Source organism: Nomascus leucogenys, chromosome 12, assembly GCF_006542625.1.
Source record: "Nomascus leucogenys isolate Asia chromosome 12, Asia_NLE_v1, whole genome shotgun sequence".
Lineage (NCBI taxonomy): Eukaryota > Metazoa > Chordata > Mammalia > Primates > Hylobatidae > Nomascus > Nomascus leucogenys.
The window spans coordinates 62,006,648-62,030,450 of NC_044392.1; the positions used below are offsets into that span (position 1 = coordinate 62,006,648).

At 39.0% G+C, this 23,803-nt stretch overlaps 1 protein-coding gene across 4 annotated transcripts in view; it reads right to left on the bottom strand.

The window, feature by feature from the left end:
• Window positions 1-3,073: 3,073 nt before the first annotated feature.
• HIPK1 (homeodomain interacting protein kinase 1) overlaps window positions 3,074-23,803 on the bottom strand; it is a 44,884-nt gene continuing 24,154 nt past the window's right edge. The window contains exons 4-16 of one of the 4 annotated variants that reach the window (XM_003268009.4): window positions 22,578-22,697; window positions 21,693-21,779; window positions 20,518-20,702; window positions 20,043-20,205; window positions 19,045-19,270; window positions 14,911-15,032; window positions 13,831-13,965; window positions 11,073-11,215; window positions 9,089-9,271; window positions 8,392-8,598; window positions 6,858-7,099; window positions 5,086-5,216; window positions 3,074-4,017 (exon numbers count right to left, since the gene is read on the bottom strand). In XM_003268009.4, the coding sequence (XP_003268057.2) occupies window positions 3,529-4,017; window positions 5,086-5,216; window positions 6,858-7,099; window positions 8,392-8,598; window positions 9,089-9,271; window positions 11,073-11,215; window positions 13,831-13,965; window positions 14,911-15,032; window positions 19,045-19,270; window positions 20,043-20,205; window positions 20,518-20,702; window positions 21,693-21,779; window positions 22,578-22,697 (2,433 nt within the window). In that variant the 3' untranslated portion in view covers window positions 3,074-3,528. The remainder of the gene's footprint in view (window positions 4,018-5,085; window positions 5,217-6,857; window positions 7,100-8,391; window positions 8,599-9,088; window positions 9,272-11,072; window positions 11,216-13,830; window positions 13,966-14,910; window positions 15,033-19,044; window positions 19,271-20,042; window positions 20,206-20,517; window positions 20,703-21,692; window positions 21,780-22,577; window positions 22,698-23,803) is intronic. The other 3 variants (XM_030824798.1, XM_030824800.1, XM_030824799.1) reach the window with 3 other exon arrangements.

Below are 23,803 nucleotides of genomic sequence, written 5' to 3' on the forward strand. Positions count from 1 at the left end.
AATGGAGTTCTTATTCCTGGGGTTGGTATTTCAGCTGAGTACTGAAAATAGTATCACCTCCTGGGAGCTATTAAAAACTCTGGAGTGACCAAGTGTCCCTATGAGCCCAGACTGGCTACACTGAACCCTTCCCCGCTTCTTCTCTCACCCGGAAAGGAAGAAGCTGGAAATGCAAGTTCTGAGAGAGGACTTAAAGCCTTAAGCTGGTTTGAGGTCAGGTCACTGTGACCCAGGCCAGCTGCTCACTAAATTCACCAGGCTTCCTCCCTTCCTGTCAGGGCCAACAGGGCTAACCCCAGGGACAGAATCTAAAGCCACAGTGAGCACATACATACACATTCAGCAGACACAGGTAGATTTTTATGTTGGAAAATCGGAAATGCCAGTTTGCAAACTAAGACTGAAAAATCTCTAAGTTTTTAAAGCCACACACTGCTAGTCAAGTGATTAAGGTAACAATACAAGCTCTTGGTATTATCCTTTTCTGTGGAGTTTAGACTCCTATCTTAAGTGGTATCTGCTTACTGGACTGGGGTGCAGGAATGGGATTTGGTTTTGTTTCCTGCATCTCATTTCTTACAAAAACAACAAATCTTGTCCCTTATAGAACAAAAGACAAGGAACAAAAAATTTGTCCTTTAGACACTAGACCTGTGTTCCAACAAGAAAATCAGAATGTGGTTGGCAAAAAGGAGACACAAAGATCACACATGTTGACCAGAAAACTGTATGACACTAGTGACAGAAATTATACAAACTGCTTGTCTATCTTGACCAATATAGTGCTGAAAACACAACTCAATATAATGATTTTAAAAAATAAAGAATACACAACATGTTCCTAGTAGGCTGTACTGACTACCTGCCCCGTCTTGGAAGCCCTTACTCCTTACAATGAAGAAACTCCAAATACTTTGACAGCTCCTTGGTGTTCAACCTGGTACAGAGCTGGCTGACCAGGCTCCATGAAATCTCCCATCTCCATCCTGCACCTCCTTGACACCATCTCTATCGACATAGAACCAGTCCTAAAATTATATCTCAAATATATCATTTTCAATTCAGATGGAACACACCTGTATTTTAGGATTAACCTTCTTTCCCCAAATCCTTTATGGGCAGGAATGTCCCCATCCCCAGTACCTTCTACTTGACCCAGATCCATGCAGGAGCTGAGAGTACAAGGACAATTTCACAGCTTGAAGGGCCCCAAGACTATACAAGCTGTTAAAAAAGAAACCTCAAAAGCCTCAATGACTCAACAGGCTTTGGTTCCTTCTCTATATTCTTCACCAGCTAAGAAACCTTTCTGTGAGTTCCTTGTCACCAGTGGCACCACAAAACTCCTCATAGTATGGGGACATGGTAAGCAATACAACAGGCTCTTTGGTATAAACACATCTGTTACATGTTTTTTTCAACAAGCAAATATTTTACTAGGAATGTCAACTATGTGCAGGAAGGACTGCCACATGGGAAAAGGAAAAAAAAATTCATTCTAAAATTGATTGCACATACTTTAAAAGAATGCATATTTAATATTGGCTTGACTCCTCTCACCTGCTTCCTGAATTCTCACAGAAGCAAGGTAGCAACGCACAGTGAGAGAGCCACATGGGGAAAATGCTTCTGTGAGAACTCAGCTGAGAATCCAAAATGGAAAGGGGTAGAGGTGGTGGTAAAGGAGAAAAGCTGCTGTTTTTATTTTTCAATGTTGGCAGGGAAACTGAGGACAATGCATTTACACAACACAGCTACTAATCCTGTTCTGATAAATCCCAGTGAACAACTTAGGGTCCACGGGGGCTTGCTGGTCCATCCTAAGGCAAGCTCACTGTAAACTCTATTAACCACTACATTATCATATAAGGCACTACAATAAGGGAATGAGGAAGAAAGGGAAGGAAGAGACACACACTGAAAAACTCCTCACCAGACACACCTGTGCAAAACAATTCCAAGGGTCTCCTCTCTTTGCAGGCAATGCCCCTGCTCATTCAGCACTACAGTAATATGCTCTAATATAATTGCAATTAGTTCACATACATTCCAACAAGTATCAGTTCATTTTGGTTTAAATACAATGGAGACATCAATCCATCTCCGGGATAACACTGGAGGATCACACACACACTAAGTACACAATTCAAGTGTAATCACTACACATTTGATTACAAATAACATTTTGGGTTAGCAGGAAAAATTGCTTGTTATATTTTTCTAATCAATATGTACATATTTAATTATGTAAAATATTAAAACACCACCATTACAAAACTTCTAAAATATTTTTAAATTCAGTAATAAATTTTTAAAATATTTTTTGCAATTCCTACATGCACTTATTATATAAGTCTTAATAAGAGAGCATTCAATTTGCTGCTGGCATACAAAGGAAGCTACTTTAAAATATAAAAGCTATACACAAGAAATGTTCTTATCTGGTTTCAGGTTTTTTTAGCTTTCTCCCCAAACAAATCACATAAAACAGAAGGGAGAGATGAGCAAAACAGAGGTGTATTATTGAAAATTCATACTAATCTTTAGGCAAAGCTCATCAATGCCAGTATCTCATAATAGACAGATTTTGCATATAATAAAACCACCACCACCATATAATAATAACCACCTTAATGGCTTTTTCAATAAAAAAATTTAAGCTGAATCAGAAAGAGAAAGACTTTTAAAAAATAATTTAAAAAAGAATTCATGGTGCTTCATTTAAAAAGAATACTTGGTGTTTTCACGTAGATATAGATTCTCTCACATTAAGTTACCAGCAAATGGTGAGCTGCCTTTTAAACACTACTTTATAACAAACACAGGAGCAATTGAGAGAATCCCAATAGTAACAGAGTAATACGTAGCCAGCTTTGCAAAAGTAACAATTGCCCATTAAGTATGACATTAAAACAAAACTGAAACTCTGTAAGTTTAAATGTCCAAAAAACAAATGTGAGATTTTGAGGAGAAATGCCTGATAGTAAAAATACAGACTTATGTAAGCCGCTTTTAAAATAAAATAGGCAAGTCTGAGTTTATAAACAAACAAAAAGTAATGATTTTTCTTTTCTTGTCATCAGATTTCAACTCCTTCTATCAGCATTTTTCCTGACCAGCAATCACAATAACACAAAATGAAATAAAGAGGGGCTTCATTTGTTTTTAAAAGCATTTATAGAAATCAAGTCAGAGAGACAAAATATTTTTCAAAGGGTAACTTCAGAACAATCTCTCTTCCTTGGTAACTGCAGAAGATGGGCATCTGAACTCTTCCAAGTACCAAAATTGCTGTCACAAAAATAAAGAATTTAAAAATAGGGCAAACTTTGGGAAGACTACAACAATGCAGTCAACACTGAGACAGGTTCCCCTAGAGAAAAACCTTCTGCTTCAGTGGGCCCCTGCAGAACAAGTTGCTGGCTAAGAAATTTCAAGAGGGTAAAGGAGGATCTCACCATAGCCCAATATTAAGAACTCAGGGCCAGGAGAAGGTAGCCATGACTCCTCCTCCCTCATGCTCACCAACTATAAGTAGGAATACTGGCTGATCTTGGTAGGACTCAGCGGGTATCCAGTGTAAATTGTTGAGCCTCGGGAAGACCCAATGTAGGATTGGGTGGCAAACTGGTGTTGGTACTGAGCAGGGGCCACGCTGGCAGAAGTGAGGAGGCTGGGCCCGACACTGACAGGGACCTGGTGCACCAAAGTGCTAGGGTGAGTGGTATAGGCTGCAGCATGCCTTGAGGAACCCTGTGGGGAGAAAAGATGAGCGATGGAGCTGGTTGAGCCCAGTGCGGCAGCAGAAGTCGGGGCAGCATACGTATACAGATGAGCCTGGCTTGGCAGGTGAGCAGGGGCTGGGGCAAGGTGTGGGTGTCCCGTCGAGTGTAGCGGGCTGCCATGCTGGAAGGTGTACGGGGCTTGGGAGAGAGGGGCCACAAACGCCTGCTGCCTACGGGGAGCTGGGTTGCTGCTTCTCTCCTGTGAGGTTGGAGCTGCCGATGACTGCTGGTTCTGGAAGAAAGAAGGAGGAAGTGAGGAATCTTGAGGTCACTCCGGCTCAGGGCACCAAAGGCCAAGTTAAGAGCTCAGGTCCTGACTTGTACTGTTTCCAAATGGGTATAGCACATAATCTCCCAGACTGGCATTGAATGCTGTCAGAAATCAGCCACCCCTCCCTCTGCCTCTTAGCAATACAGATCCTAACCTGGGTCAGGTAACAGCAGTTTGCTTATAAGCATGACAGGAAGAGGGAGAATCAAGAGATCATAGGGTTCCCCACTCCTGCAGGTTAGTAACTGGTAACTCAACTCACCCTGTTCTGGCGTCAGTAAATTTGAATTTTTCCTGACCTTTATTTCTTACCATTGCTTTCTTTTGTTCTCGTCCTCTAAGTTCTTCATACCCCTCTTGAAATGTGGAGCCTAAAATACATGCACTAACTCAAACTTACATTTTCACTTGCACGTGCTCTCTCTCACACACCCTCATATTGACACCTTCTCACTACTAGTGGACATCATACAAGCACTCGAATTTTAGCTTCAAAGAGTGAACACAAATAGAATAAAGTAACGAGAGAAGCAGAAGGGTGGGTTGGGGCTGGGGGTGTTCGGAGAGTAGGGAAGTCCCAAATCTCAGACTCCAGCAACAAGTAGGATCTAGAACCAGTTGAACTTGGTGGCCAATGAGCTTTTCACAATCTCTTGACTCAAGTAACCAATGTAAGGATCAGCTTACTTATGGCCTGGGGGATAAAGAGAATCTGGTCTCAAAGCATATGCCTATCACAGACATGGTTAAAGCATCCCAGGCTCTTACTAAATCCCAGACGTTTCTCTAACCTTCCAGGGTAGACTTAGGGAGGTCTGATGGAAAACCTAGAATGTACATCCCGAACACACTTACAGAGTGAATGAAGAGACACAGTATATGCAGTACAACATAAGCCATAGAACACAAAATTGTTTGACACAAAAGGGGCTTCATTTGGCTTTATTCAGCATCCAGCCAGAAGCAGGGTTCTCCAGAAAGTAACAACAGTGCAGGGACCAAACAGAAGGCAGTAGCCGTAGCGCTTACCTGGCTAAGGTTGAGTGGTTGTGCTGCACTGGTCCCCCCGCGTTGAGCTCGATACCCTGTGGGGGTGATACAGCATCCAGATGACTGCCCACTCACTGAAGCTACTGGCTTGGTCTTATTGCTCAGGAGACCTAAAAAAGCATCAGGCTTAATAGTTATGAGTAGACATCACTGAGCTAACCTCAGATAGCATCATATTAATTAGCCCACATCTGTATGTAGTTTGCAAGCGTTAAGGTCTTATGTATGTCTTACTTCCTCAATTCTATTTACACCAGAAGAAAATAACCTGTTATCACCCATTTCTTTTCCGTCTTGGCACAAATCTCCATATGGGATCCTCAAAAGGTTCACTTAAATAAATATTCTAAATATTTTAACTATAATCTCTTGTTATATACAAGGAACGACTGGAAATACAAATATGCTAAGACACCATCTCTCTCTCCAAGAGTTTACAGTTTTATGTAGGAAGGGATTAAACAAGCACAGAAATGATAATGTGAAGCTGAGAAAGCTATTGATAATTCTTAGGATATTAAAGTGTCAAGAGGGTTTAAAAGAAGGCAAAATTCTATCTCGTTGGGCACTTACTGTCTTCAAATTCTAAGAAATTACAGGACAGCTGAATGTGAAATTTTGCTTGCTTCTGTGTTCCCATTAGGAAAACCAGAGCATTTATTCAGTGTCCCATGTGATAGCCTATATTCTCTGGACCCAAGAGCGCACGGAGGTCCTAATAATTCTATTCAGTAGCCTAGCATCAGGAAGCTCTCTCCCTTGTCTGCAATGGGACAACTGTCTACTTCTGAAAAGAATCACACAGAGGCATAACACGATACCCTCAAATTACAACCCTGTTTATGTCTATGGCAGTAAGATAATACATAATAAAACATAACTTATACAAGTATGGCCCAGGTTTATGTTGACACCTAAACTTCACCAACCCCTTCCTTGGTATGAAGTTGTCACTGAAAAGCAGCTGCCTTGACAAGACTACATTGCCTGGGCTCCCTTGCATCTAGGTGGGGCCATGTGAGAAGTATTCACTATTTCCACTTATTTCCAGCCTAAAGAGGTTAAGACATGTGTGTGCCTCCTTCAAACTTACCTTCTCCTTCTGACTGGATGCTCAGGAATCAAACACTTGTACCAAGAAATTATATGAGAGAGAAGTAAAATTCTACTATGTTACGCTACAAAAATCTAGGACTTGTTACTATAGCTACTATTACTCAACTAACACAATAACTGAATCAGGGAGCCTAGAGTATCTAACAGAGCAAAGAAGATGGAAGTAATTGGGTTGGTAATAAAACCATCAAAAGCATCACTGCTATGACACTGGGTGAGAAAAAAAATCTAAAGAATATAGCTGTTTTCCAAAACACTTTTGCAGTCATTTTCAATATTATCAAGTCCTGTCTACATCTCGATTGCCAAATTCAAATCATCTGTGGCAAACCTAATTCGCTGCTAATTCTTCTTGCAATATCACACATCTTGTCTGCTTTCTCCCATCAGCATTGAATGTGTTTCTGAGACTACAATCTCATTTGTATATTAATCCAAGCAAAATAAACACAGGAAGATAAAGTGACGGCCAAAAATAATTTCACATTGTGCAGGGAACTGATTTCTGAATTAAGGACTCTTTAAGAATGTCTACACCACTGGTCTGTACCACGGACATAAGTGGATTATGGCAAAATATTTAAGCATACACACATCAAAGGAGAATTCAACTCAAGCTGTGAAGATACACTCACCCGAGGCCTGGGTTGCTACAGTGCAGTCACCAAGCTGAGTTTTCAGTGGAGGCACAATAATGGTGCGGGTGCCAGTGCCATCTGCCACAACTCTGCCAGGCCCCTCCAAAACGGGTCCACTATTGCCTCGGAGAGCACTCAGGGTATCAGTGGAATAAGGGCTGCTCAAAGAAGAGTCAGAGTCTGGAGAATCATTGACAGTGACGTAACTGATGACATTAGACCTTGGCTTCAGGCCAGAGCTGAGGAAAAGAAAAATACATGAAAATTGAATTGTTCTTTTTTGTGTGTGTGACAGGGTCTTGTTCTGTCACCCAGGCGGGAGTGCAGTGGAGTGATCACAGCTCGCTGCAACCTCAACCTCCTGGGCTCAAGCTATCCTCCCATCTTAGCCTCCCAAGTAGCTGAGACTACAGGTGTGTACCACCATGCCCAACTGTTTTTATCTTTTGTAGCGATGAGATGTCACTATGTTTCCCAGGCTGGTCTCAAATTCCTGGGCTCAAGTGATCTTCCTGCTTTGGCCTCCCAAAGTTCTAGGATTACAGGCATGAGCCACCATGCCAAGCTTCAACTGCCCTTTTAAGCAATGTTTCTTAGATAACCTGTCTCTGGTTCTCCCATGATAACAATGATAAAGATGGTAATAATAATGGTAATACTAGCAGCAGGGTACTTATGTATCAGGCACTACTCTCATGCTCTACATACATCTCACTGAATCCTTACAACAACCCTATGAAGTAGGTACTATTAACCCCATTTTGCAGATGAGGAAACTAAGGAATAGGGAGATGAGGAACTTGCCCAGGGTCACACAAGAAGTGATGAGTGGTAAAGACAGGATTCAGACCCAGGACAGAGGGACTTCAGAGTCCATACCTCTAACACCTCCTGTATGTTGCCTCTACCATCTTACAATTGGTCCTTTTGAACTAACAGGCTCTAAATTCATTCTAAATTTTCTCTTCCAAGTTCACTTAAACTTCATTTCTGTATGACTCTGTAAAGTCTCCTAAGTTACTTTCATGTGTGAATCCTACCTTCTCAGGTAAAAGCAAGAGGTCATTCCCTCTTCTGTATGCCCAACACCAAAAGCCCCATCAAAGGCTATGCTTCCAAAATGCCTTTTTCTTCGGCCCTTTTTTTTGGGTGGGGGCGGGAGGGGATGCAGTCTTGCTCTATCACTCAGGCTGGAGTGCAGTGGCACGATCTCAGCTCACTGCAACCTCCGCCTCCTGGGTTCAAGTGATTCTCCCGTCTCAGCCTCCCGAGTGGCTGGGATACAAACATGTGCCACCACGCCCCGCTACTTTTTGTATTTTAGTAGAGACAGGTTGTGCCATGTTGGCCAGGCTGGTCTCGAACTCCCCACCTCAGGTGATCTGCTGGCCTCAACCTCCCAAAGTGCTGGGATTACAGGCGTGAGCCACCGTGCCCCGCCGGTCCTTTCTTTCACAGGCCAAACTGGGCCCACTTGCCTGAAGCCAATAGTCGAAAACCAACAGAGCCAGGAACCATTCACTTATCTTACCTACTGGGCTTGTATTTGTTGTCCTCTTCCTCATCAGTGTCACTTCGGATAGTGATGACACTCACAGGAGGGCTGGGAGTATCTGGAATGATGATGGGCTGATGCTGTTCTTGGACAGGGACTAAGGAATTATAAGAAGATGTGGTGCGGAGGGGACTGCTCCCAACCAGAGAATAGACTTGGGAAGGCAGAACATCTAGAGAGGACCTGTAGGAAAAGTTCACATGGAAAGATGATTCAGTCTTTGGCCTTCCAAATTGTGTATCTTTTCCCCAGACTGCTTTCCAATTTACTCATTGATTCCTTTTTACATAATCATTAAGCAAATACATTTAACTATACAAGTTCCAGGGAAAATACGCACCATGCTGGCAAGAGTTTCCAGGGACAAGAGCACCAAAATACAAAAGACATTTTACTTTTATAAGCCCTTTATCCCAGGATTAAATTTCACTCTGTAAAGTAAAATAAAAACGTCATAAAATGCCCTAGATTCAAAGTGGCAGCAGAGAGAAAGGACCATCATAACCAGGACACACCTGGTGTACATGCCCAGATGAAATGATTTGCTCTTCCTCAATTTGGCAGCTACTTGCTGCTTCAGAGCTATATTATATGTCTATACATTGTTCCAAATGCAAGGCAACTATCTCTCAAACTGGCACAGTTTTAACTACCAGCTGTAACACAGACTCACTTGGAAGAGACTGGAGCTGACTGCTTATTCTTCTTCGAAGGGAGGGAACTGGATTGTTGTTGTCTGACAACATGGGCAACACCAACATTCAGAGGCTGAGCAGTGGCCAATGTCACATGGTTAGTCAGCAAGGATGGCTGCTGCATGATAGTGCTGTACTGGTTGCCATGAGAGTGGGCATTCCTGTACCAACAGAAAGAAAGACAGAAGAGTGAATTCCAAAACCACTGAAGAATCAGGACCAAACAGACATCAAAAGCAATTAGCCAAAATGCAGCTGCATTTTATTTTTTTAAAGTTGAGCACCTACCATCTGATAAGAGATTAATAACCAGAATATGTAAGCAGCTCAAACAACTCTATGGAAAAAAATCTAATAATATGATCAAAAAATGGGCAAAAGATTTGAATAGACATTTTCCAAAAGATGACTTACAAATGACAAACAGGCATATGAAAAGGTGCTCAACATCTCTATCATTAGAGAAATGCAGATCAAAACTGCAATGAGATATTATCTCACCCCAGTTAAAATGGCTTATATCCAAAAGACAAGCAATAATAAGCGCTGCCAAGGATATGGAGAAAAGGGAACAACTGTACACTGTTGGTAGGAATGTAAGTTAGTAAAACTATTATGGAGAACAGTTTGGAGGTTCCTGTGAAAACTAAAAATTGAGCTACCATATGATCCAGCAATCCCACTGCTGGGTATATACCCAAAAGAAAGGAAATCAGTATATCAAAGAGATATCTGCACTCCTATGTTGCAGCACTGTTCACAGTAAGATTTGGAAGCAGCCTAAGTGTCCATCAACAGATGAATGGATAAAGAAAATATGGTACATATACACAATGGAGTACTACTCAGCCACAAAAAGAATGAGATCCTGTCATTTGCGACAACATGGATGGAACTCAAGATCATTATGTTAAGTGAAATAAGCCAGACACAGAAAGACAAACCACATGTTCTCACTTATTTATGGAATCTAAAAATCAAAACAATTTAATTCATGGACATAGAGAGTAGGATGGTTACCAGAGGCTAGTAAGAGTAGTGGAGGGCTAGTGGGGAGGTAGGGATGGTTAATGGGTACAAAAAAAAAAAAAAGAATAAGAACTACTATTTGATAGCACAATAGGTGATTATAGTCAGTAATAACTTAATTGTACATTTTTAAATGACTTAAAGAGTGTAATTGGATTGTTTCTAACTCAAAGGATAAATGCTTGAGGGGATGGACACCCCCTTTTCCATGATGTGCTTATTTCACATTACATGCCTGTGTCAAAACATCTCATGTACCCCATAAATATATATATACCTAGTAGGTAATCACAAAAATTAAACATTAAAAAAAAGAAAAAAGAACTTTCATTATAAAAGATAAAGTTGGGGACCTAGATTACCAGGCTTTAGGATCTCAGTGTATGGTTTCTAATCACTTAAGACCCTCTTTAAAAAATCTAGAAGAGCCGGGCGCGGTGGCTCACGCCTGTAATCCCAGCACTTTGGGAGGCCAAGGTGGGCGGATCACGAGGTCAGGAGATCGAGACCATGGTGAAACCCCGTCTCTACTAAAAATACAAAAAATTAGCCAGGCGTAGTGGCGGGCGCCTGTAGTCCCAGCTACTCGGGAGGCTGAGGCAGGAGAATGGCGTGAACCCGGGAGGCGGAGCTTGCAGTCAGCCGAGATTGCGCCACTGCGCTCCAGCCTGGGTGACAGAGCGAGACTCCGTCTCAAAAAAAAAAAAAAAAAAAAATCTAGAAGAAATGATTCCTGACCTTCAGAACCTACTGCTTTCCTATATTCAAAGTTTTCTTATAACACCATCTCCTAGCCTGATATGGGTTCTTAAAGGATTCCAACAGTGTCAAATTTTCCTTTATTTTCTTACTAGTCTCTCTCCTTATTATCAAGTGCTCCCACCCTATGGGATCTGCCCTTACAAATCTCCTAGAGTAACATATGACACTTGCCTCCAGTCGGCTAGCTGCTGTCCACTCCCCATGGCCTCTGGAATCATTGCTGTGGGCTGGACAGAGTTGTGTAGAGCTACCCCAGGCAACTGTTGCCAAGTTGAAGGCAGGAGAATTTGCTGAGTCCCTCCAGGCCACGCCTGCTGTAAGGAAACACACACAAAAAACATCCAGACTTGATTCATTCTTGGCTTTTTCTTCTGTTTTTCTAAAGAAAGAAAAATTCATATCTTAAAAGAAATTCCTTGTAGATTGTTAACTTGCAGAGATTAAAAAAGAAAGGTCAGAGGGGCTCAAGCTACAAGTCTTATGAATGGGGAAAGAAAACATACTGCTTTCTCTTGCCCACCCCCATAACCTGACCACCCGGGTATTAAAGAAAAGAAGATCCCTGCAGTTAAGAGCTTCTATTATACTGTAGAGAAAAGGAGTCTGAGAGTTCAGAGATAAGAGCTGGTTAAATGCTGGAGTTTCATTTTTGCAACAATTCTAAAATATATTCCTAGAAAGAGTTAAGAGGACTCCCTGGAGATTAAAAATTTTTTAATCTGACTGCCACTCAGATAAGATATCAGATCAATTCAACCCATAAAACAAAGGGCAGGGCTGTTCCCTTTTTTAAAAGGGTTGTACTTGGAAAATGGAGCCAGAAGTGGATGACCAAAGGCCTAATCCTTTTGGGAAAAAAATCTTATGCCAACAAGAAAAAGCTAACTTCATCATTTATAGCCACATAATGGAATTTCAAAATAAAGACAAAAGTAAGATGTTTATGAAATAGAAGCAGAAAGCATCATACTTTGTTTCTAATAGTTACCTAAAATATGTTTTTATGTATCATTTGCAGGAATATTTCCACATAAAAACTAATCACTACAAGAAAATACATGATTTCTAGTTTTAAAAAAACCATGTCACTTGCAATAAACTGAGCAACAAATGTTTTCTGTACTTCTTCCTCACAGAAATTCTGGCATTTTTTGAAAAAAAAAAATGAGAACAGATTTGGAAGTTTCCTTTTTAAACTTGAATTCTACAGTATGATTACCTACAATGCTTGGGTACATATGGTTCTGTTTCTTGAATTTCAAATTGCAAGGCCATCAACACACTGTTTTAAAAATATTTCTGCAAGTAACAAATCCACTTGTTACAAATACTGGTTCCAAACAAGAAGCCTTCAAAGCAGAGAAACTGCAAACACGTCTGCTACCATAAACAGAATTTAAAACAAAACAAAACAAAACAAAAAATAAAAGAAGTATGTTAAGTCACACCATGCGTCTTTCCATAAGCCAACACCTGCACAAGACAAAGCATGTAGTTTAATACAAAGCAAGAAATAACATTCCAATGTGAGGCAGAAATCTGGCGTTCCAAGCGACGAACTGTTTTGACAGAGGAAGAACAAAAATATGCAAAGCTTAGCAAATGGCTAGTGCAAACTTAAGAGAAGCAGCAAAGGAGAAGTGTCAACTAACATTCCAACCTCGAAACTACAGATGAGTGAGTTAAAACCAGTGGCTTGGATCAATCAAGTTGGAAATATATCTGACTCCCTCACACTCAGGTTTTATGCTTACAAGAAAATTAATCTGGAAATGACAAAGACTTTTAAACTGAAAACCAAATTCCAACCAAAGTATGTTTCTGGAAGTGTTTTCACTCACATGAATACTTCAGAAACAACAAAAGAAATTTAAAGCAACTTTGAAAACAGAGAAATAACAGGATTCAATAGTGCCTTTCAGGTTTTTGGATGCTTACCTAATTTTAAATTTCAAATGATAAAATGCTGGATATCCAATAAACAATTCTAACTCCCCATATAAACCAAAACACATCCAAAAAATCACTCTTAAGTTTACAAATCCTGAAACACCCTCAAAGTCTTGTTTGTTTTTTCTATCTCTAAGCCCAATACTACAATTGGAGCTATATTAAGTAACTATTCCCCATGACTTTTAATAACAACGATATTGTATTTGCATAGTTTGTTGGCCATACTTTCAACCTTTGTATAAAGACCTATTTGTAAAATAATTAATTCCTCCCAAAACTCCTAAAAATGTGTTCACTTTTAATTTCAACCAACAATATGACCTACAATATGATCTACATTCTAAAGGGAATATCTTTAAATGTAAGATATAAGCTGCCACTGATCATGAGTGGCAAAAAGAGCTATCTTCATGTGTCCATAGAAGGATGGTTAATATTAACTGACAAAGCAATAAATTACGAGCATCTTAAGCATTTCCACATGCAGAAAAGTTTTAGGACCTTAAAACAGCAAAAAAAGGAGAAAGCTATCTTGCCAAGGAGTTCAATTTTGGCCATCCGGGTACCTGTAGCTGAGCCAATTTAAGGCCATTTCCTTCATTCTCAAGGATCAGAGGGTAAAAGGCAGAAACAAGTAACAGTGTTGAAGCTCTTCTGAGGCTACATCGAGAGCTTTTATCACACTAGGCTGGCAAAGAAGAATCAAGGGATCTGGCTCCTTACAGAGCCGCATAACCATCAGTCAGACAGTGCTACAGCAAATGTTGGGGAGGAAAACAATGAGACATTAAAAGATGTAGCAAGAACACAGCCACAAGATGGCACATGCTTCCATGCCCTCTGCAAAGACTAAGCTAAAAAATTTTTTTGAAAAATAAACCAGAAAAAAAAAAGAACAAAAACAAACAGGAAAAAACAAAAAAGAAAGAAACCAAAGAAAACTCCGTTAGTAACACAATCAAGTGAGGGGAATTACCAGTACAGCGGCAGTCTGTTCAACCAGCGCCGGCCGGCCGGCTGCGCAGCTCAGAGTAAAGGGCACCGCATACTGCGGTGTGATGGTGGCTACTTGAGGGTGGAGAGTTGCTACCATTAGTGGTGTACAGCTTCCCTGAAACGTAGATTAGGCAGGTGAGTGAAACAAACATGGAGGCAGGATATCTGGATTCAGAAGGGTTCTCATTCCCCCCAAGTTATTACTGACAATGAACAGTAATTTGATAGCACCTAAAATGCATATACCAAACACAACCTTTCCCCTTCAACTTTGTACAGCATTGGCCCACAAAGTCAAATGCCAATGGCCTAAAACAAAGAAGTATAGGAATCCTCCTTGGGCTAGATTCAGGGGATCAGTTCTATGAAACAAAGACATTTATTAAGAATTCTTCCTCCTGTTCACAAAATAGGGTTTTTGGATTTGAGAATTTCCTATGTGTCATAGGCCACAAACATTTATATATAAAATATAAAATATACTGTTTGTTGCTATTTAAATACTTTACAATTTTTTCTATCATCTTAGTCGAATGTTCCATAGCAAGTATAAAGTTTTAAAGCTTTCTACAATCTGGTTAAACACAAGGAATGAAGGAATGTAATACATGAAGAGGCATCCTGATGTGATCCAGCCTCTCAACTGTGATGAAATTTTAAAAGAGTGAGCAAAAGGGACACAAAGGGTGCAAAAGTGGAACCTTGTATTTTAGAATCAAAATGCTGCATACATACTTATCTTTACATGAGCTCCAACATTTAAAAAACAAACAACAACAAAAAATGCTTCATCCCGCAAAATTAGAGTAAATTTACTCAGAAGACCATTTCTCAAGAATGTCTGGATATTTTTCCCCTGCAAATCTAAGGAAGACAATGGCAGAGTTGCAATAGTGTTAGGAATGAGTATATTGTTCCATAGAGATGTTTCATTTTAAGTCCACTGAATCATGACCAAGAAAGATCTTAGAGTCAAAGGAAATACCATTTTCTAGGACAAAATATCTGAATCTCAATAGTGTTTAGCAATATTGAGTATCCACATTGCTCCAGCTTTTACCTGCGTAAGAACTCCTGACTGAATCTGTAGTGGCTGAGCAGCTGGTGCCTGGGGTACAATTGGTACAGCATTATCCATCCTCACAGGGAATCCAGAATGCTTTGTTGTTGCTTGTAGTCCAGCTATTGAAAACAGCATCACAATTAAATAGTTTTGCAAGGTCTGGGAGTACTGTTTTAAGATTATTTTGTTTTCAGCTTTTCTGTTCAAATAATCCACTGTTCAGGTTTTAATCCTAGACACTTAAGACAAAGAAGTTTCATTCATAGAAGTCTTGGAAGTTAAGAAAAGGGAGACTTCCCCTCAGATTAGGTTAATGGAAAGATGTCTGATATAGCGAGGGTTGGTTTAAAGGAATTCTAAATTTTTTTATGCTACAAAATTTAAAACACAATATTCATCCCATCTCCATTAAGAGTACAGGCAAAAACAAAAAAATCTTCACTTAGGAAATTAAATTCACTTTTCTTTTTTTTTTTTTTTTTGAGATGGAGTCTTGCTCTGTCACCCAGGCTGGAGTGCAGTGGTGCTATCTGGGCTCACTGCAACCTCTGCCTCCCAGGTTCAAGCGATTCTTCTGCCACAGCCTCCCAAGTAGCTGGGACTACAGGAGTGCACCACCACACCCGTCTAATTTTTGTATTTTTAGTAGAGACAGGGTTTCACCATGTTGGCCAGGCTGGTCTCGAACTCCTGACCTCGTGATCTGCCCACCTTGGCCTCCCAAAGTGCTGGGATTACAGGCATGAGCCACTATGCCCGGCATTATTCACTTTTTAATCCAGGGGAAAAAGTTTTTAATCCAGGGGAAAAAAAACTTGTTTTTAAAACTCTAATCTTTAAAAGCAAAGGCTTAAGTATAACTTTTAGTGAATTAGATAAGAAAGATTATGAAAAGCTCAATAATTTATAATCTAAGTTACCTTTTTATTCAGAATGTTTTTCCCCATTCCTCAAAAAATATAACCTAGTCCATAAATCAGTCATATATTTTATCCTTAACCAGGCATGAACTGAAAAAATTATGCCTAGGATAAGAATATTTTAAAAGCAGACATTCTGGTTTATAGAAACTTTCTTCAACTTATTTTAGAAATCTACTGTCATTGACATCTAATAGGGCTCTTTTGTAGTTAATGGACAGCTAGGAAAATCAAGAATTCTTCTTTGTAACAGTGCCTTTATAACAATAACCATGTCTTCTTTATCTTTTTATTAACAAATGTTGAATAAATCTTTCCTACAAATAGACTTCCTTCTGGGGAAAAGCGCAACTAAAGACAATTCTTTTTGTCAAGACTTGAGAGCCTTCAGTTGCTTCTGTACTTTATCAAAACTTGCAACATAAAGAATTTAAGTTTCTATTATATTTCCAATTCACTAATGTCTGCAATTTTGTTAAGTGAGGATATAAAGATTTTAATTAAAGACTCCTTCAGTGACATTTTCTCAACTATCACCAACTAATTTCTCTTAATATTACTATAGAGGTATCAAATGAGCATAACTCATAGACCTAATAGTCAGTCTTCTAATTTTCCACTTCAGTAATTTATGAGTAATTTAATAACAAGTTGTCATGAAGAAAAATACAATCCAGCAACATACAAAATAAGAGGGCAAAGTAAAATCACAATTAAAACACTAACAATCTTTTAAGTTCTACTTATATAAAAATAAAAAGTAACAAATTCATATATCAAGATTAAAAAGTTGCCAGCCATGCTTCCGTAGGCAATGTTATCTAATAAGAAGGCTAAGCCACACAAAATTCTTGCCTATAGTAGGACATGGATACATGCCTAACTACAAGACATTGGTATTGTATAATAATAGCCTCCTACAAATTGGTAAAATTTAGGAGGAAATGTTCACTTCCGAAGCTCATCTATAGCCCCCAGGGTGATAAAGCAAAAGGTGACAAAATTACAGAATAATAGTTACCACTAAGCAAAATGTGTATCTATTTTGGCCAACCAGGATAGTATGGAAAGTAGTATTTATAGTACTGACCTACAATTGTGACTCTAATGTATTAGATAGCTATCGTACTTTAGGCAGCCCAAAAGTGGAAAAAAAGAATTAACAAAAGGCAACACTGTTGGAAGGTTCTCCCTGGCTCCTGACCTAAAAGGGATTATAATTTCATTTTTTGTTATTATTTTGTTTTATTGAACATAGTCCTTTAAATAAAGAATCAGGTAAGTATGGAAAGAATAAATTGCCTAACTGATGAGGATCTATCCTCCTGTAAGTATAGGCATCTTGTAAAAGAACAGATGGTCCAAGAAAAGTGGGCAACCTGGAATAGACCACTGTTGCACAGAAATGAGCAACTAGTGGTGGCTGGCAACTGAAGGGCAATAAGGAATAATACTTCAAAATACAGAAGCTATGAAGTCCCCTGCCTGGGTTCAAATCATGGTTCTGCAATAATTAGTTATAGGACTTTGGGCATATGAAGGAACCATGCTCAAAATTCTCATCTATAAATTGGGGATAATGACATTACCCTACCTGCTAGAATTGTTAGTGAAGATAAATTAATACATGTAAAAGCATTTGGAACATTATCTGGCATACAGTAATATGTATCAGGCATCATCATCATCACCTTAATTTTAAAACTCCCTTTTCATTTGGAAAATTTTAAATATGCTCTAATAGCTCCTTAGGTTATTTATACTTCCTAGATAGGAAAAATTTCAAAGCTTATACTTACCTAATTATACTAAAAAGGGTTATCCCACTTTTCCCCTCTAACTTCTTTAGTTTACATTTTGTTTTGTTAAAGGAACTCAAAAGTTCTTCTGTTTCATCTCGTATCATCTGAGAAGCAGCAGAAAACTTTAGGGTCCCACATCTGAAAACTGTTCCAATGAAACTCTTTGGAAAAAGTGGTGAAAAAAGTGGCTCATCTGCTAGGCTCAGTGGAAGAATCACTCAACATACGACAATCCCAACTACAGAATTTACTATTATGAAGCATATGCAGAAAATAATTTGGTAAGTTAGGCTAAATGTGCATTTACGGATTTTGAATCTGTTCCTCCGCTCTCCCTGTGGTTTCTCCCTGGTTTATATCGCTATTGCTTTCCTGTCCTCCTGGCAATCTCTCAAACTCCCCTAGCCCCTCTTTTCCTTCTGCTTGCTCCGACTCTGTCAGAAACCAAACAAACAAAGAGAGTCACGGTCAGTAAGTAATTGACGTAAAAAGGCAAAAATGCTACCTGCTTCTATGTAAAGTGTTATATGAGATATCTGAATCCTGGCTTATTCTCACAGGGTACTGACACTGACCTTCTCTTGGGAAAGTCAAATGTGTCATTGGATTTTAGCCTTAAAGTAACATTCTTCTAAATGGCTTACCAAATGATTAAACACACATTTCCCATATACAGAAAAAAGAAACTGGACAGACTAGATTACAGAACAACAATGTGAAAATTAAGAAGGATGGGAATGTGAAAATTAAAATCTTATTGCAACACAGGGACTCAGCCTCCTCCTTCAGCTATTCTGTTCCTCTGTTGACAGGAGTTTTGCAGGAACTATATGATTCATAAGCTGAAGAAGATAATCTTAATGCCTGCCCCACACAAGCACCTCAGCCTGTAGGATTTTTTAGTTCAATAAATAATGATTTTTCTTTCCTTAAGTAATTTAAGACATTTCCACATTCTTAAACATGATTTTTACATTTTAGAATAAAATCACTTTTTATTGGGAACATAATTTTTATAACAGAATGATATAGGAAATAAGATCCAATATTTAGCAATTCTGCTTACAACAAATTTTTTCAAGTTGTATAGATTTTGCATATTGACAGATACATGCTTATACAAGACGTATGACATTGACACAAGGACTCAATGGGCAAGAAGACTGGTATCAGGCAATTCAATTAAGGAAACATAAAGTGAGCTCTTATAATGCATCAGATAGCATCATAATTAGATAAATAGCCTATGTAAAAAGAGAAAATCTATTTTGTAATATTACCCAATTTTAGTTACCTTCTTCATCAGAGACAGAGTTTAAACTTGTAAAGATCAGAACTAAACAACTAGAGCTGCCTAAAGCAGGTAGGTCTGATACAATACCATATGATACAGGAGTTTCCCCACTTACTTTGAAACGCAGGTGGACATACTATAAATGTCTGTTGGAATGGATCTGTCTGAGTGCAAATCTGGGTGGTTCCAGGCTGCAAGGAAACACCCTGCTGGGCAACTCCAGGAACTGGTGCAGCAGATGATGGGTACAAAGCTGACTGGTAGTTTAGTAGTGAGACATCTGAATTAGCCAGAGAAAGAGTAGCAGCTGCTGCAGTAGAACTGGAAGCTAGAACACTGGCCTAAAAACAAAAGGATTATATTTGTACACTTGTATTAAGTAGAGACACACAATAATTTTATATATACAGAATTTATCCAGAAAAACTTAGAATAATGTTTTAAAATGTAATGTTAACTGCCTCTGAAATAACTCTGCTTAAGAAACTTTCCTAGTCCCTAAATCGAAGGCATATTATAAGGTCAAATAAGCAAATAAAAAAAACGAATGGTCCTATGTTGGCTGTGGCTACACAAACCCCAACTACTTCTGCACAAAAAATTACTGGATGGAAGATCCCACCAAATCTCACAGGCTCTTCCATTAAAAAAGTAGACCCAGCCAAGAAACTGGGAAGCTTACATCTTCAGACATAAACCCAAATGCAAATATCACTGGCTAGCAAACAAATGCAAAACCACCCTTAAAGTTAATGACTGGAAACCTTTCAATACAGTAACAAGAGATACAAAATCCTTCTCCTAACAGGGAGAAAGTCATTTGGCTAAAGTTAGTACAACTAACAGCAGTAAGTAGCACAATAGTCAGACCCCATTTATTTGATGATGCTGAACATATGAGGGCATGGGTTAGGCCTTTATATTTAACTTTAGTTAGCCTGTGCCTGGTAAGTATTATTAGTCTACCCTGTTTTCCATCAACTTTTGTCAAGTGGAGAATTTCTAAGAAGCAACAAGACCACCAAAACAAAAATTGGTTCTTTACCTTGCCCCGTATTCTTACTAGTTTCTATCCCACTTAAGCTTGAATTTCCAAACTTATTTATTGAATACCTGATTGTGCACTGTATTGAGCTGATTGCTGAAGCTCATGGTTAGATTTGTGCTTGTATTTGGGGCAACATGTGTAGTGAAGGGACTCTTGATCTGACTCACTGTATCATACATGTGAACCCTCCGCTTGCAGATCTCCATGTTCTGAAAACAAGACTTAACACTGAAAAAGAGATTAAAGATTCATTAAATGAATGCTGAGATTTAAACAGACAGCAAATAACTCAAGATGAACATGGATCAAAGTTTTTCTTCCCAATCACTTTCAGATAAGATAAATCAAGAATCTGTATAATCATAGGGAAGAAAAATACACATCTAATTTTTATCTTACGATGTTTCAATGAGAAAGAAAAGCACTGCTGAGCCAGATTTATAAGCACCAAAGTGCCTGACTCATTTGATAGTGCCATTGATAAGGCGGTAACTCAACAAAGAACCACATGGCAAAAGCCCCAGAATATTCCATACTCACTGATTGCTATGTGGAAAATCCAAAAGGTGAGTCATTGTCACAAACTGATGGTTAAGAGTTTTTAGAGGGGTAATTCTCTTATCTGCATCAATCGTGAGCATTTTCTTTAACAGATCAATGTATTCTCTTCGGTCTGCCTTCTCTGCCAACATGTCTGTTCCCTCTAGGTCTGTAGACATATTCACCTTCCAAAGAAAATTCAGAATTATACTTCTTCAATTAACCTTTAGCACTGACACTACATAGCTGCTTTCCCTCCAAACTATGTGTGCGTATATCTATGTAATGATCAAAAGAGAAACCTGGGGAAATTCTTTTTATGAAAATGTAATCATTTTCACAGGAGGAGGCTCTTTTTATGCTGCTTAATTAAAATCTTCATCTAAATTTAGTGGTAGAAGAAAGCTAAACAATTTCTTGTCATAAAAAATTTGGGGGCTGGGCACAATGGCTCATGCTTGTAATCCCAGCATTTTGGGAAGCCAAGGCAGGTGGATCACCTGAGGTCAGGAGTTTGAGACCCAGCCTGGCCAACATGGTAAAACCCCATCTCTACTAAAAAAATACAAAAATTAGCCGGGCATGGTGGCACGTGCCTGTAATCCCAGCTACTTGGGAGGCTGAGGCAGGAGAATCACTTGAACCCGGGAGGCAGAGGTTGCAGTGAGCTGAGATTACACCACTGCACTCCAGCCTTGGCAATAGAGTGAGACTCTGTCTCAAAAACAAAAAAAAAAAAAAAAAAAAATGGAACAAGTAGCTAAGCAATAGTGATTGTTACTACCTTAATATAAAAGTTTCTACTGTTGAAAAAATTAAATGACATAAGTGTGAAGTGTTCAGAGTTTGTAACATAATAGGTGCTCAATAAATATAATTCTTAAGTGTTTATTTAATAGAGAAAATGGGACAAGAAACTTTCATAAGTAATATTTTAAAACACTGCTATGTAACAAGACCAGTTAAGTAAATCAAGAGAGAAATATGTAATTCTAAAAATATACTTGGTTAGGATTTAAATGTTCCTTTAATACATGGTAGAATATTAATGCATTTTTTATAAAAACTGAAAACAAATACTAGAAAGATAACATTAAATTTGTCTTTAGTATAATCAACAGAAGTGTCTCTGATTAAAAATAAATGTCTGACTTTCTGAAACTTTCTGTACTCACCTGAGCCATGTCATCTAAGCAATTAAAAATGTACTTCCGAGCTTCTTTTGATTTTATTCCAGTCTCCAGTTCATGTTCTTCAGGTGTCTATAAAATAAAGATTTTCCTCCTTAAATTCCATCTGTATGTTATTTTCACATTTTATTCAAAACTAAAGCCAGAATACAAGAGACAAGTGTGGTCACCTTGCCAACCATAGATGGCAAACATGAAAGTAATTCACAACCAGAAAATCTTCCAGTGGAGAGATGTGGCCTTGATATCTAGCTACCCTTTCAACAGTGATAAAATAAACATGCAAGTAATGATACAGCACAGTTTCTAAAGAATGTCACGTAAAAAAGGACACTACCATTGTTCTCTTAAAGCTACTTTGAAATGAATTGATATCTCAAATGCTAACTGTTCAACAGACTCAGATGCACAGTCACAGGGTTGGTCAAATTACTCAGATATTTCTGAACCTGACAGAGTAGGCTCAGAAGTAAAAAGCAGGTATTTGTTTCGAGAAAAAATACAGAAGTCCTGAATGTGGGCAGTTAGAAAATTACGTGATTTTATCATGTTCATTGAGAATTCTCTAAAAATCAGTCATTATTAAATGTCTCTAGTTCTATCGCTTAATGGTGAGCACCACTCTCCAAACTTCCTATCAGCTGTGGATTGAACATATACAAAATAACCTCAGCCAACTGAACTAGCAATTAATGTTTTGTTTTTCAACTGAGGATAAGGCCAAACAGGTACAAAGAAATAATTTTTCAAAATGTTTCCCCCTCTCCTTTCCCTTCTCTACCTGAATAATTTAATAACTAAACTTTGAATTCAAAGTTGGGGAGTGAGGGGTGGAGTACAGGAATCGGAAGCATAGTAGGGAAGACAGACCTTAAGCCTCCACAGTGGGTACCCCAAATTAGGATCTCTGTTGAAAAACCTGGTTGTTTTTGTTCCGGCACTGAGAAGATATTCAGCTGGCAAGCCTTGTGTTTGTGAAATATAACGAATCTGAAACATCAAAACCATCAAACAACTATTTGGAGTGAAAAGGGAAATTATTAAAGACTTTTACACTAGAACATCATTAACTTTAGGCAAAGGAAGAAATCAAATGTTTAATCAATACTACTGAAATTTATCTGTAAATACCTATATATACTAATCCATCCACAGCTACTGTACCTATTATTTACAAGGAAATTCAGTTTTGAAAATTTTGGCTATAATCTTTTTTGCTTTTCCTGTTGACTTCTAACACTTCAAATCTGTGGAATCTACTACAACTCAGATAACTTCCTTTCTAATCCTGTAACTGGAAACCAAAATACCATGCAGACATTGTAAATGACAAGGTAGAAGTGTATTTATGGACAAGTAAAGATATTTGACAATATAGGCCAGGCATGGTGGCTCACACCTGTAATCCCAGTACTTTGGGAGGCCAAGGCAGGAGGATAGCTTGAGCCCGGGAGTTTGAGACCACCCTAGGCTGATATAGCAAGATCTCTGACTCTACAGAAAATAAAAGAATTAGCCAGGCAAGGTGGCATGCACCTATAGTCCCATCTACCTGGGAGGCTGAGGTGGGAGGATCACTTAAGCCCTGGAGCTAGAGGCTACAGTAAGCTGTGACCAGGCCTACATGCCAGCCTGGGTGACTGAGCAAGACTCTGTCTCTAAAAAAATAAAAACTTAAAAACCACAACCAAAAAACTGGTGTACTTACTGTGTACCAGACACAGTGTTAGAGCTGAGGATACACCGGTGATGGGAAACAATCTCTACCCTCAAGGAGCTTACATCATAAAGGGTAGAAACATTTTTAAAAAATAACAAGAAGGCCGGGCACAGTGGCTCACACCTGTAATCCCAACACTTTGGGAGGCTGAGGCAGGTGGATCACCTGAAGTCAGGAGTTCGAGACCAGCCTGGCCAACATGGTGAAACCCCGTCTCTACTAAAAAATACAAAAATTAGTTGGTCATGGTGGCAGGCACCTGTAATCCCAGCTACTCAGGAGGCTGAGGCAGGAGAATCGCTTGAACCAGGGAGGCAGAGGTTGCAGTGAGCCGAGATCGCGCCACTGCACTCCAGCCTGGGTGACAGAGCAAGAC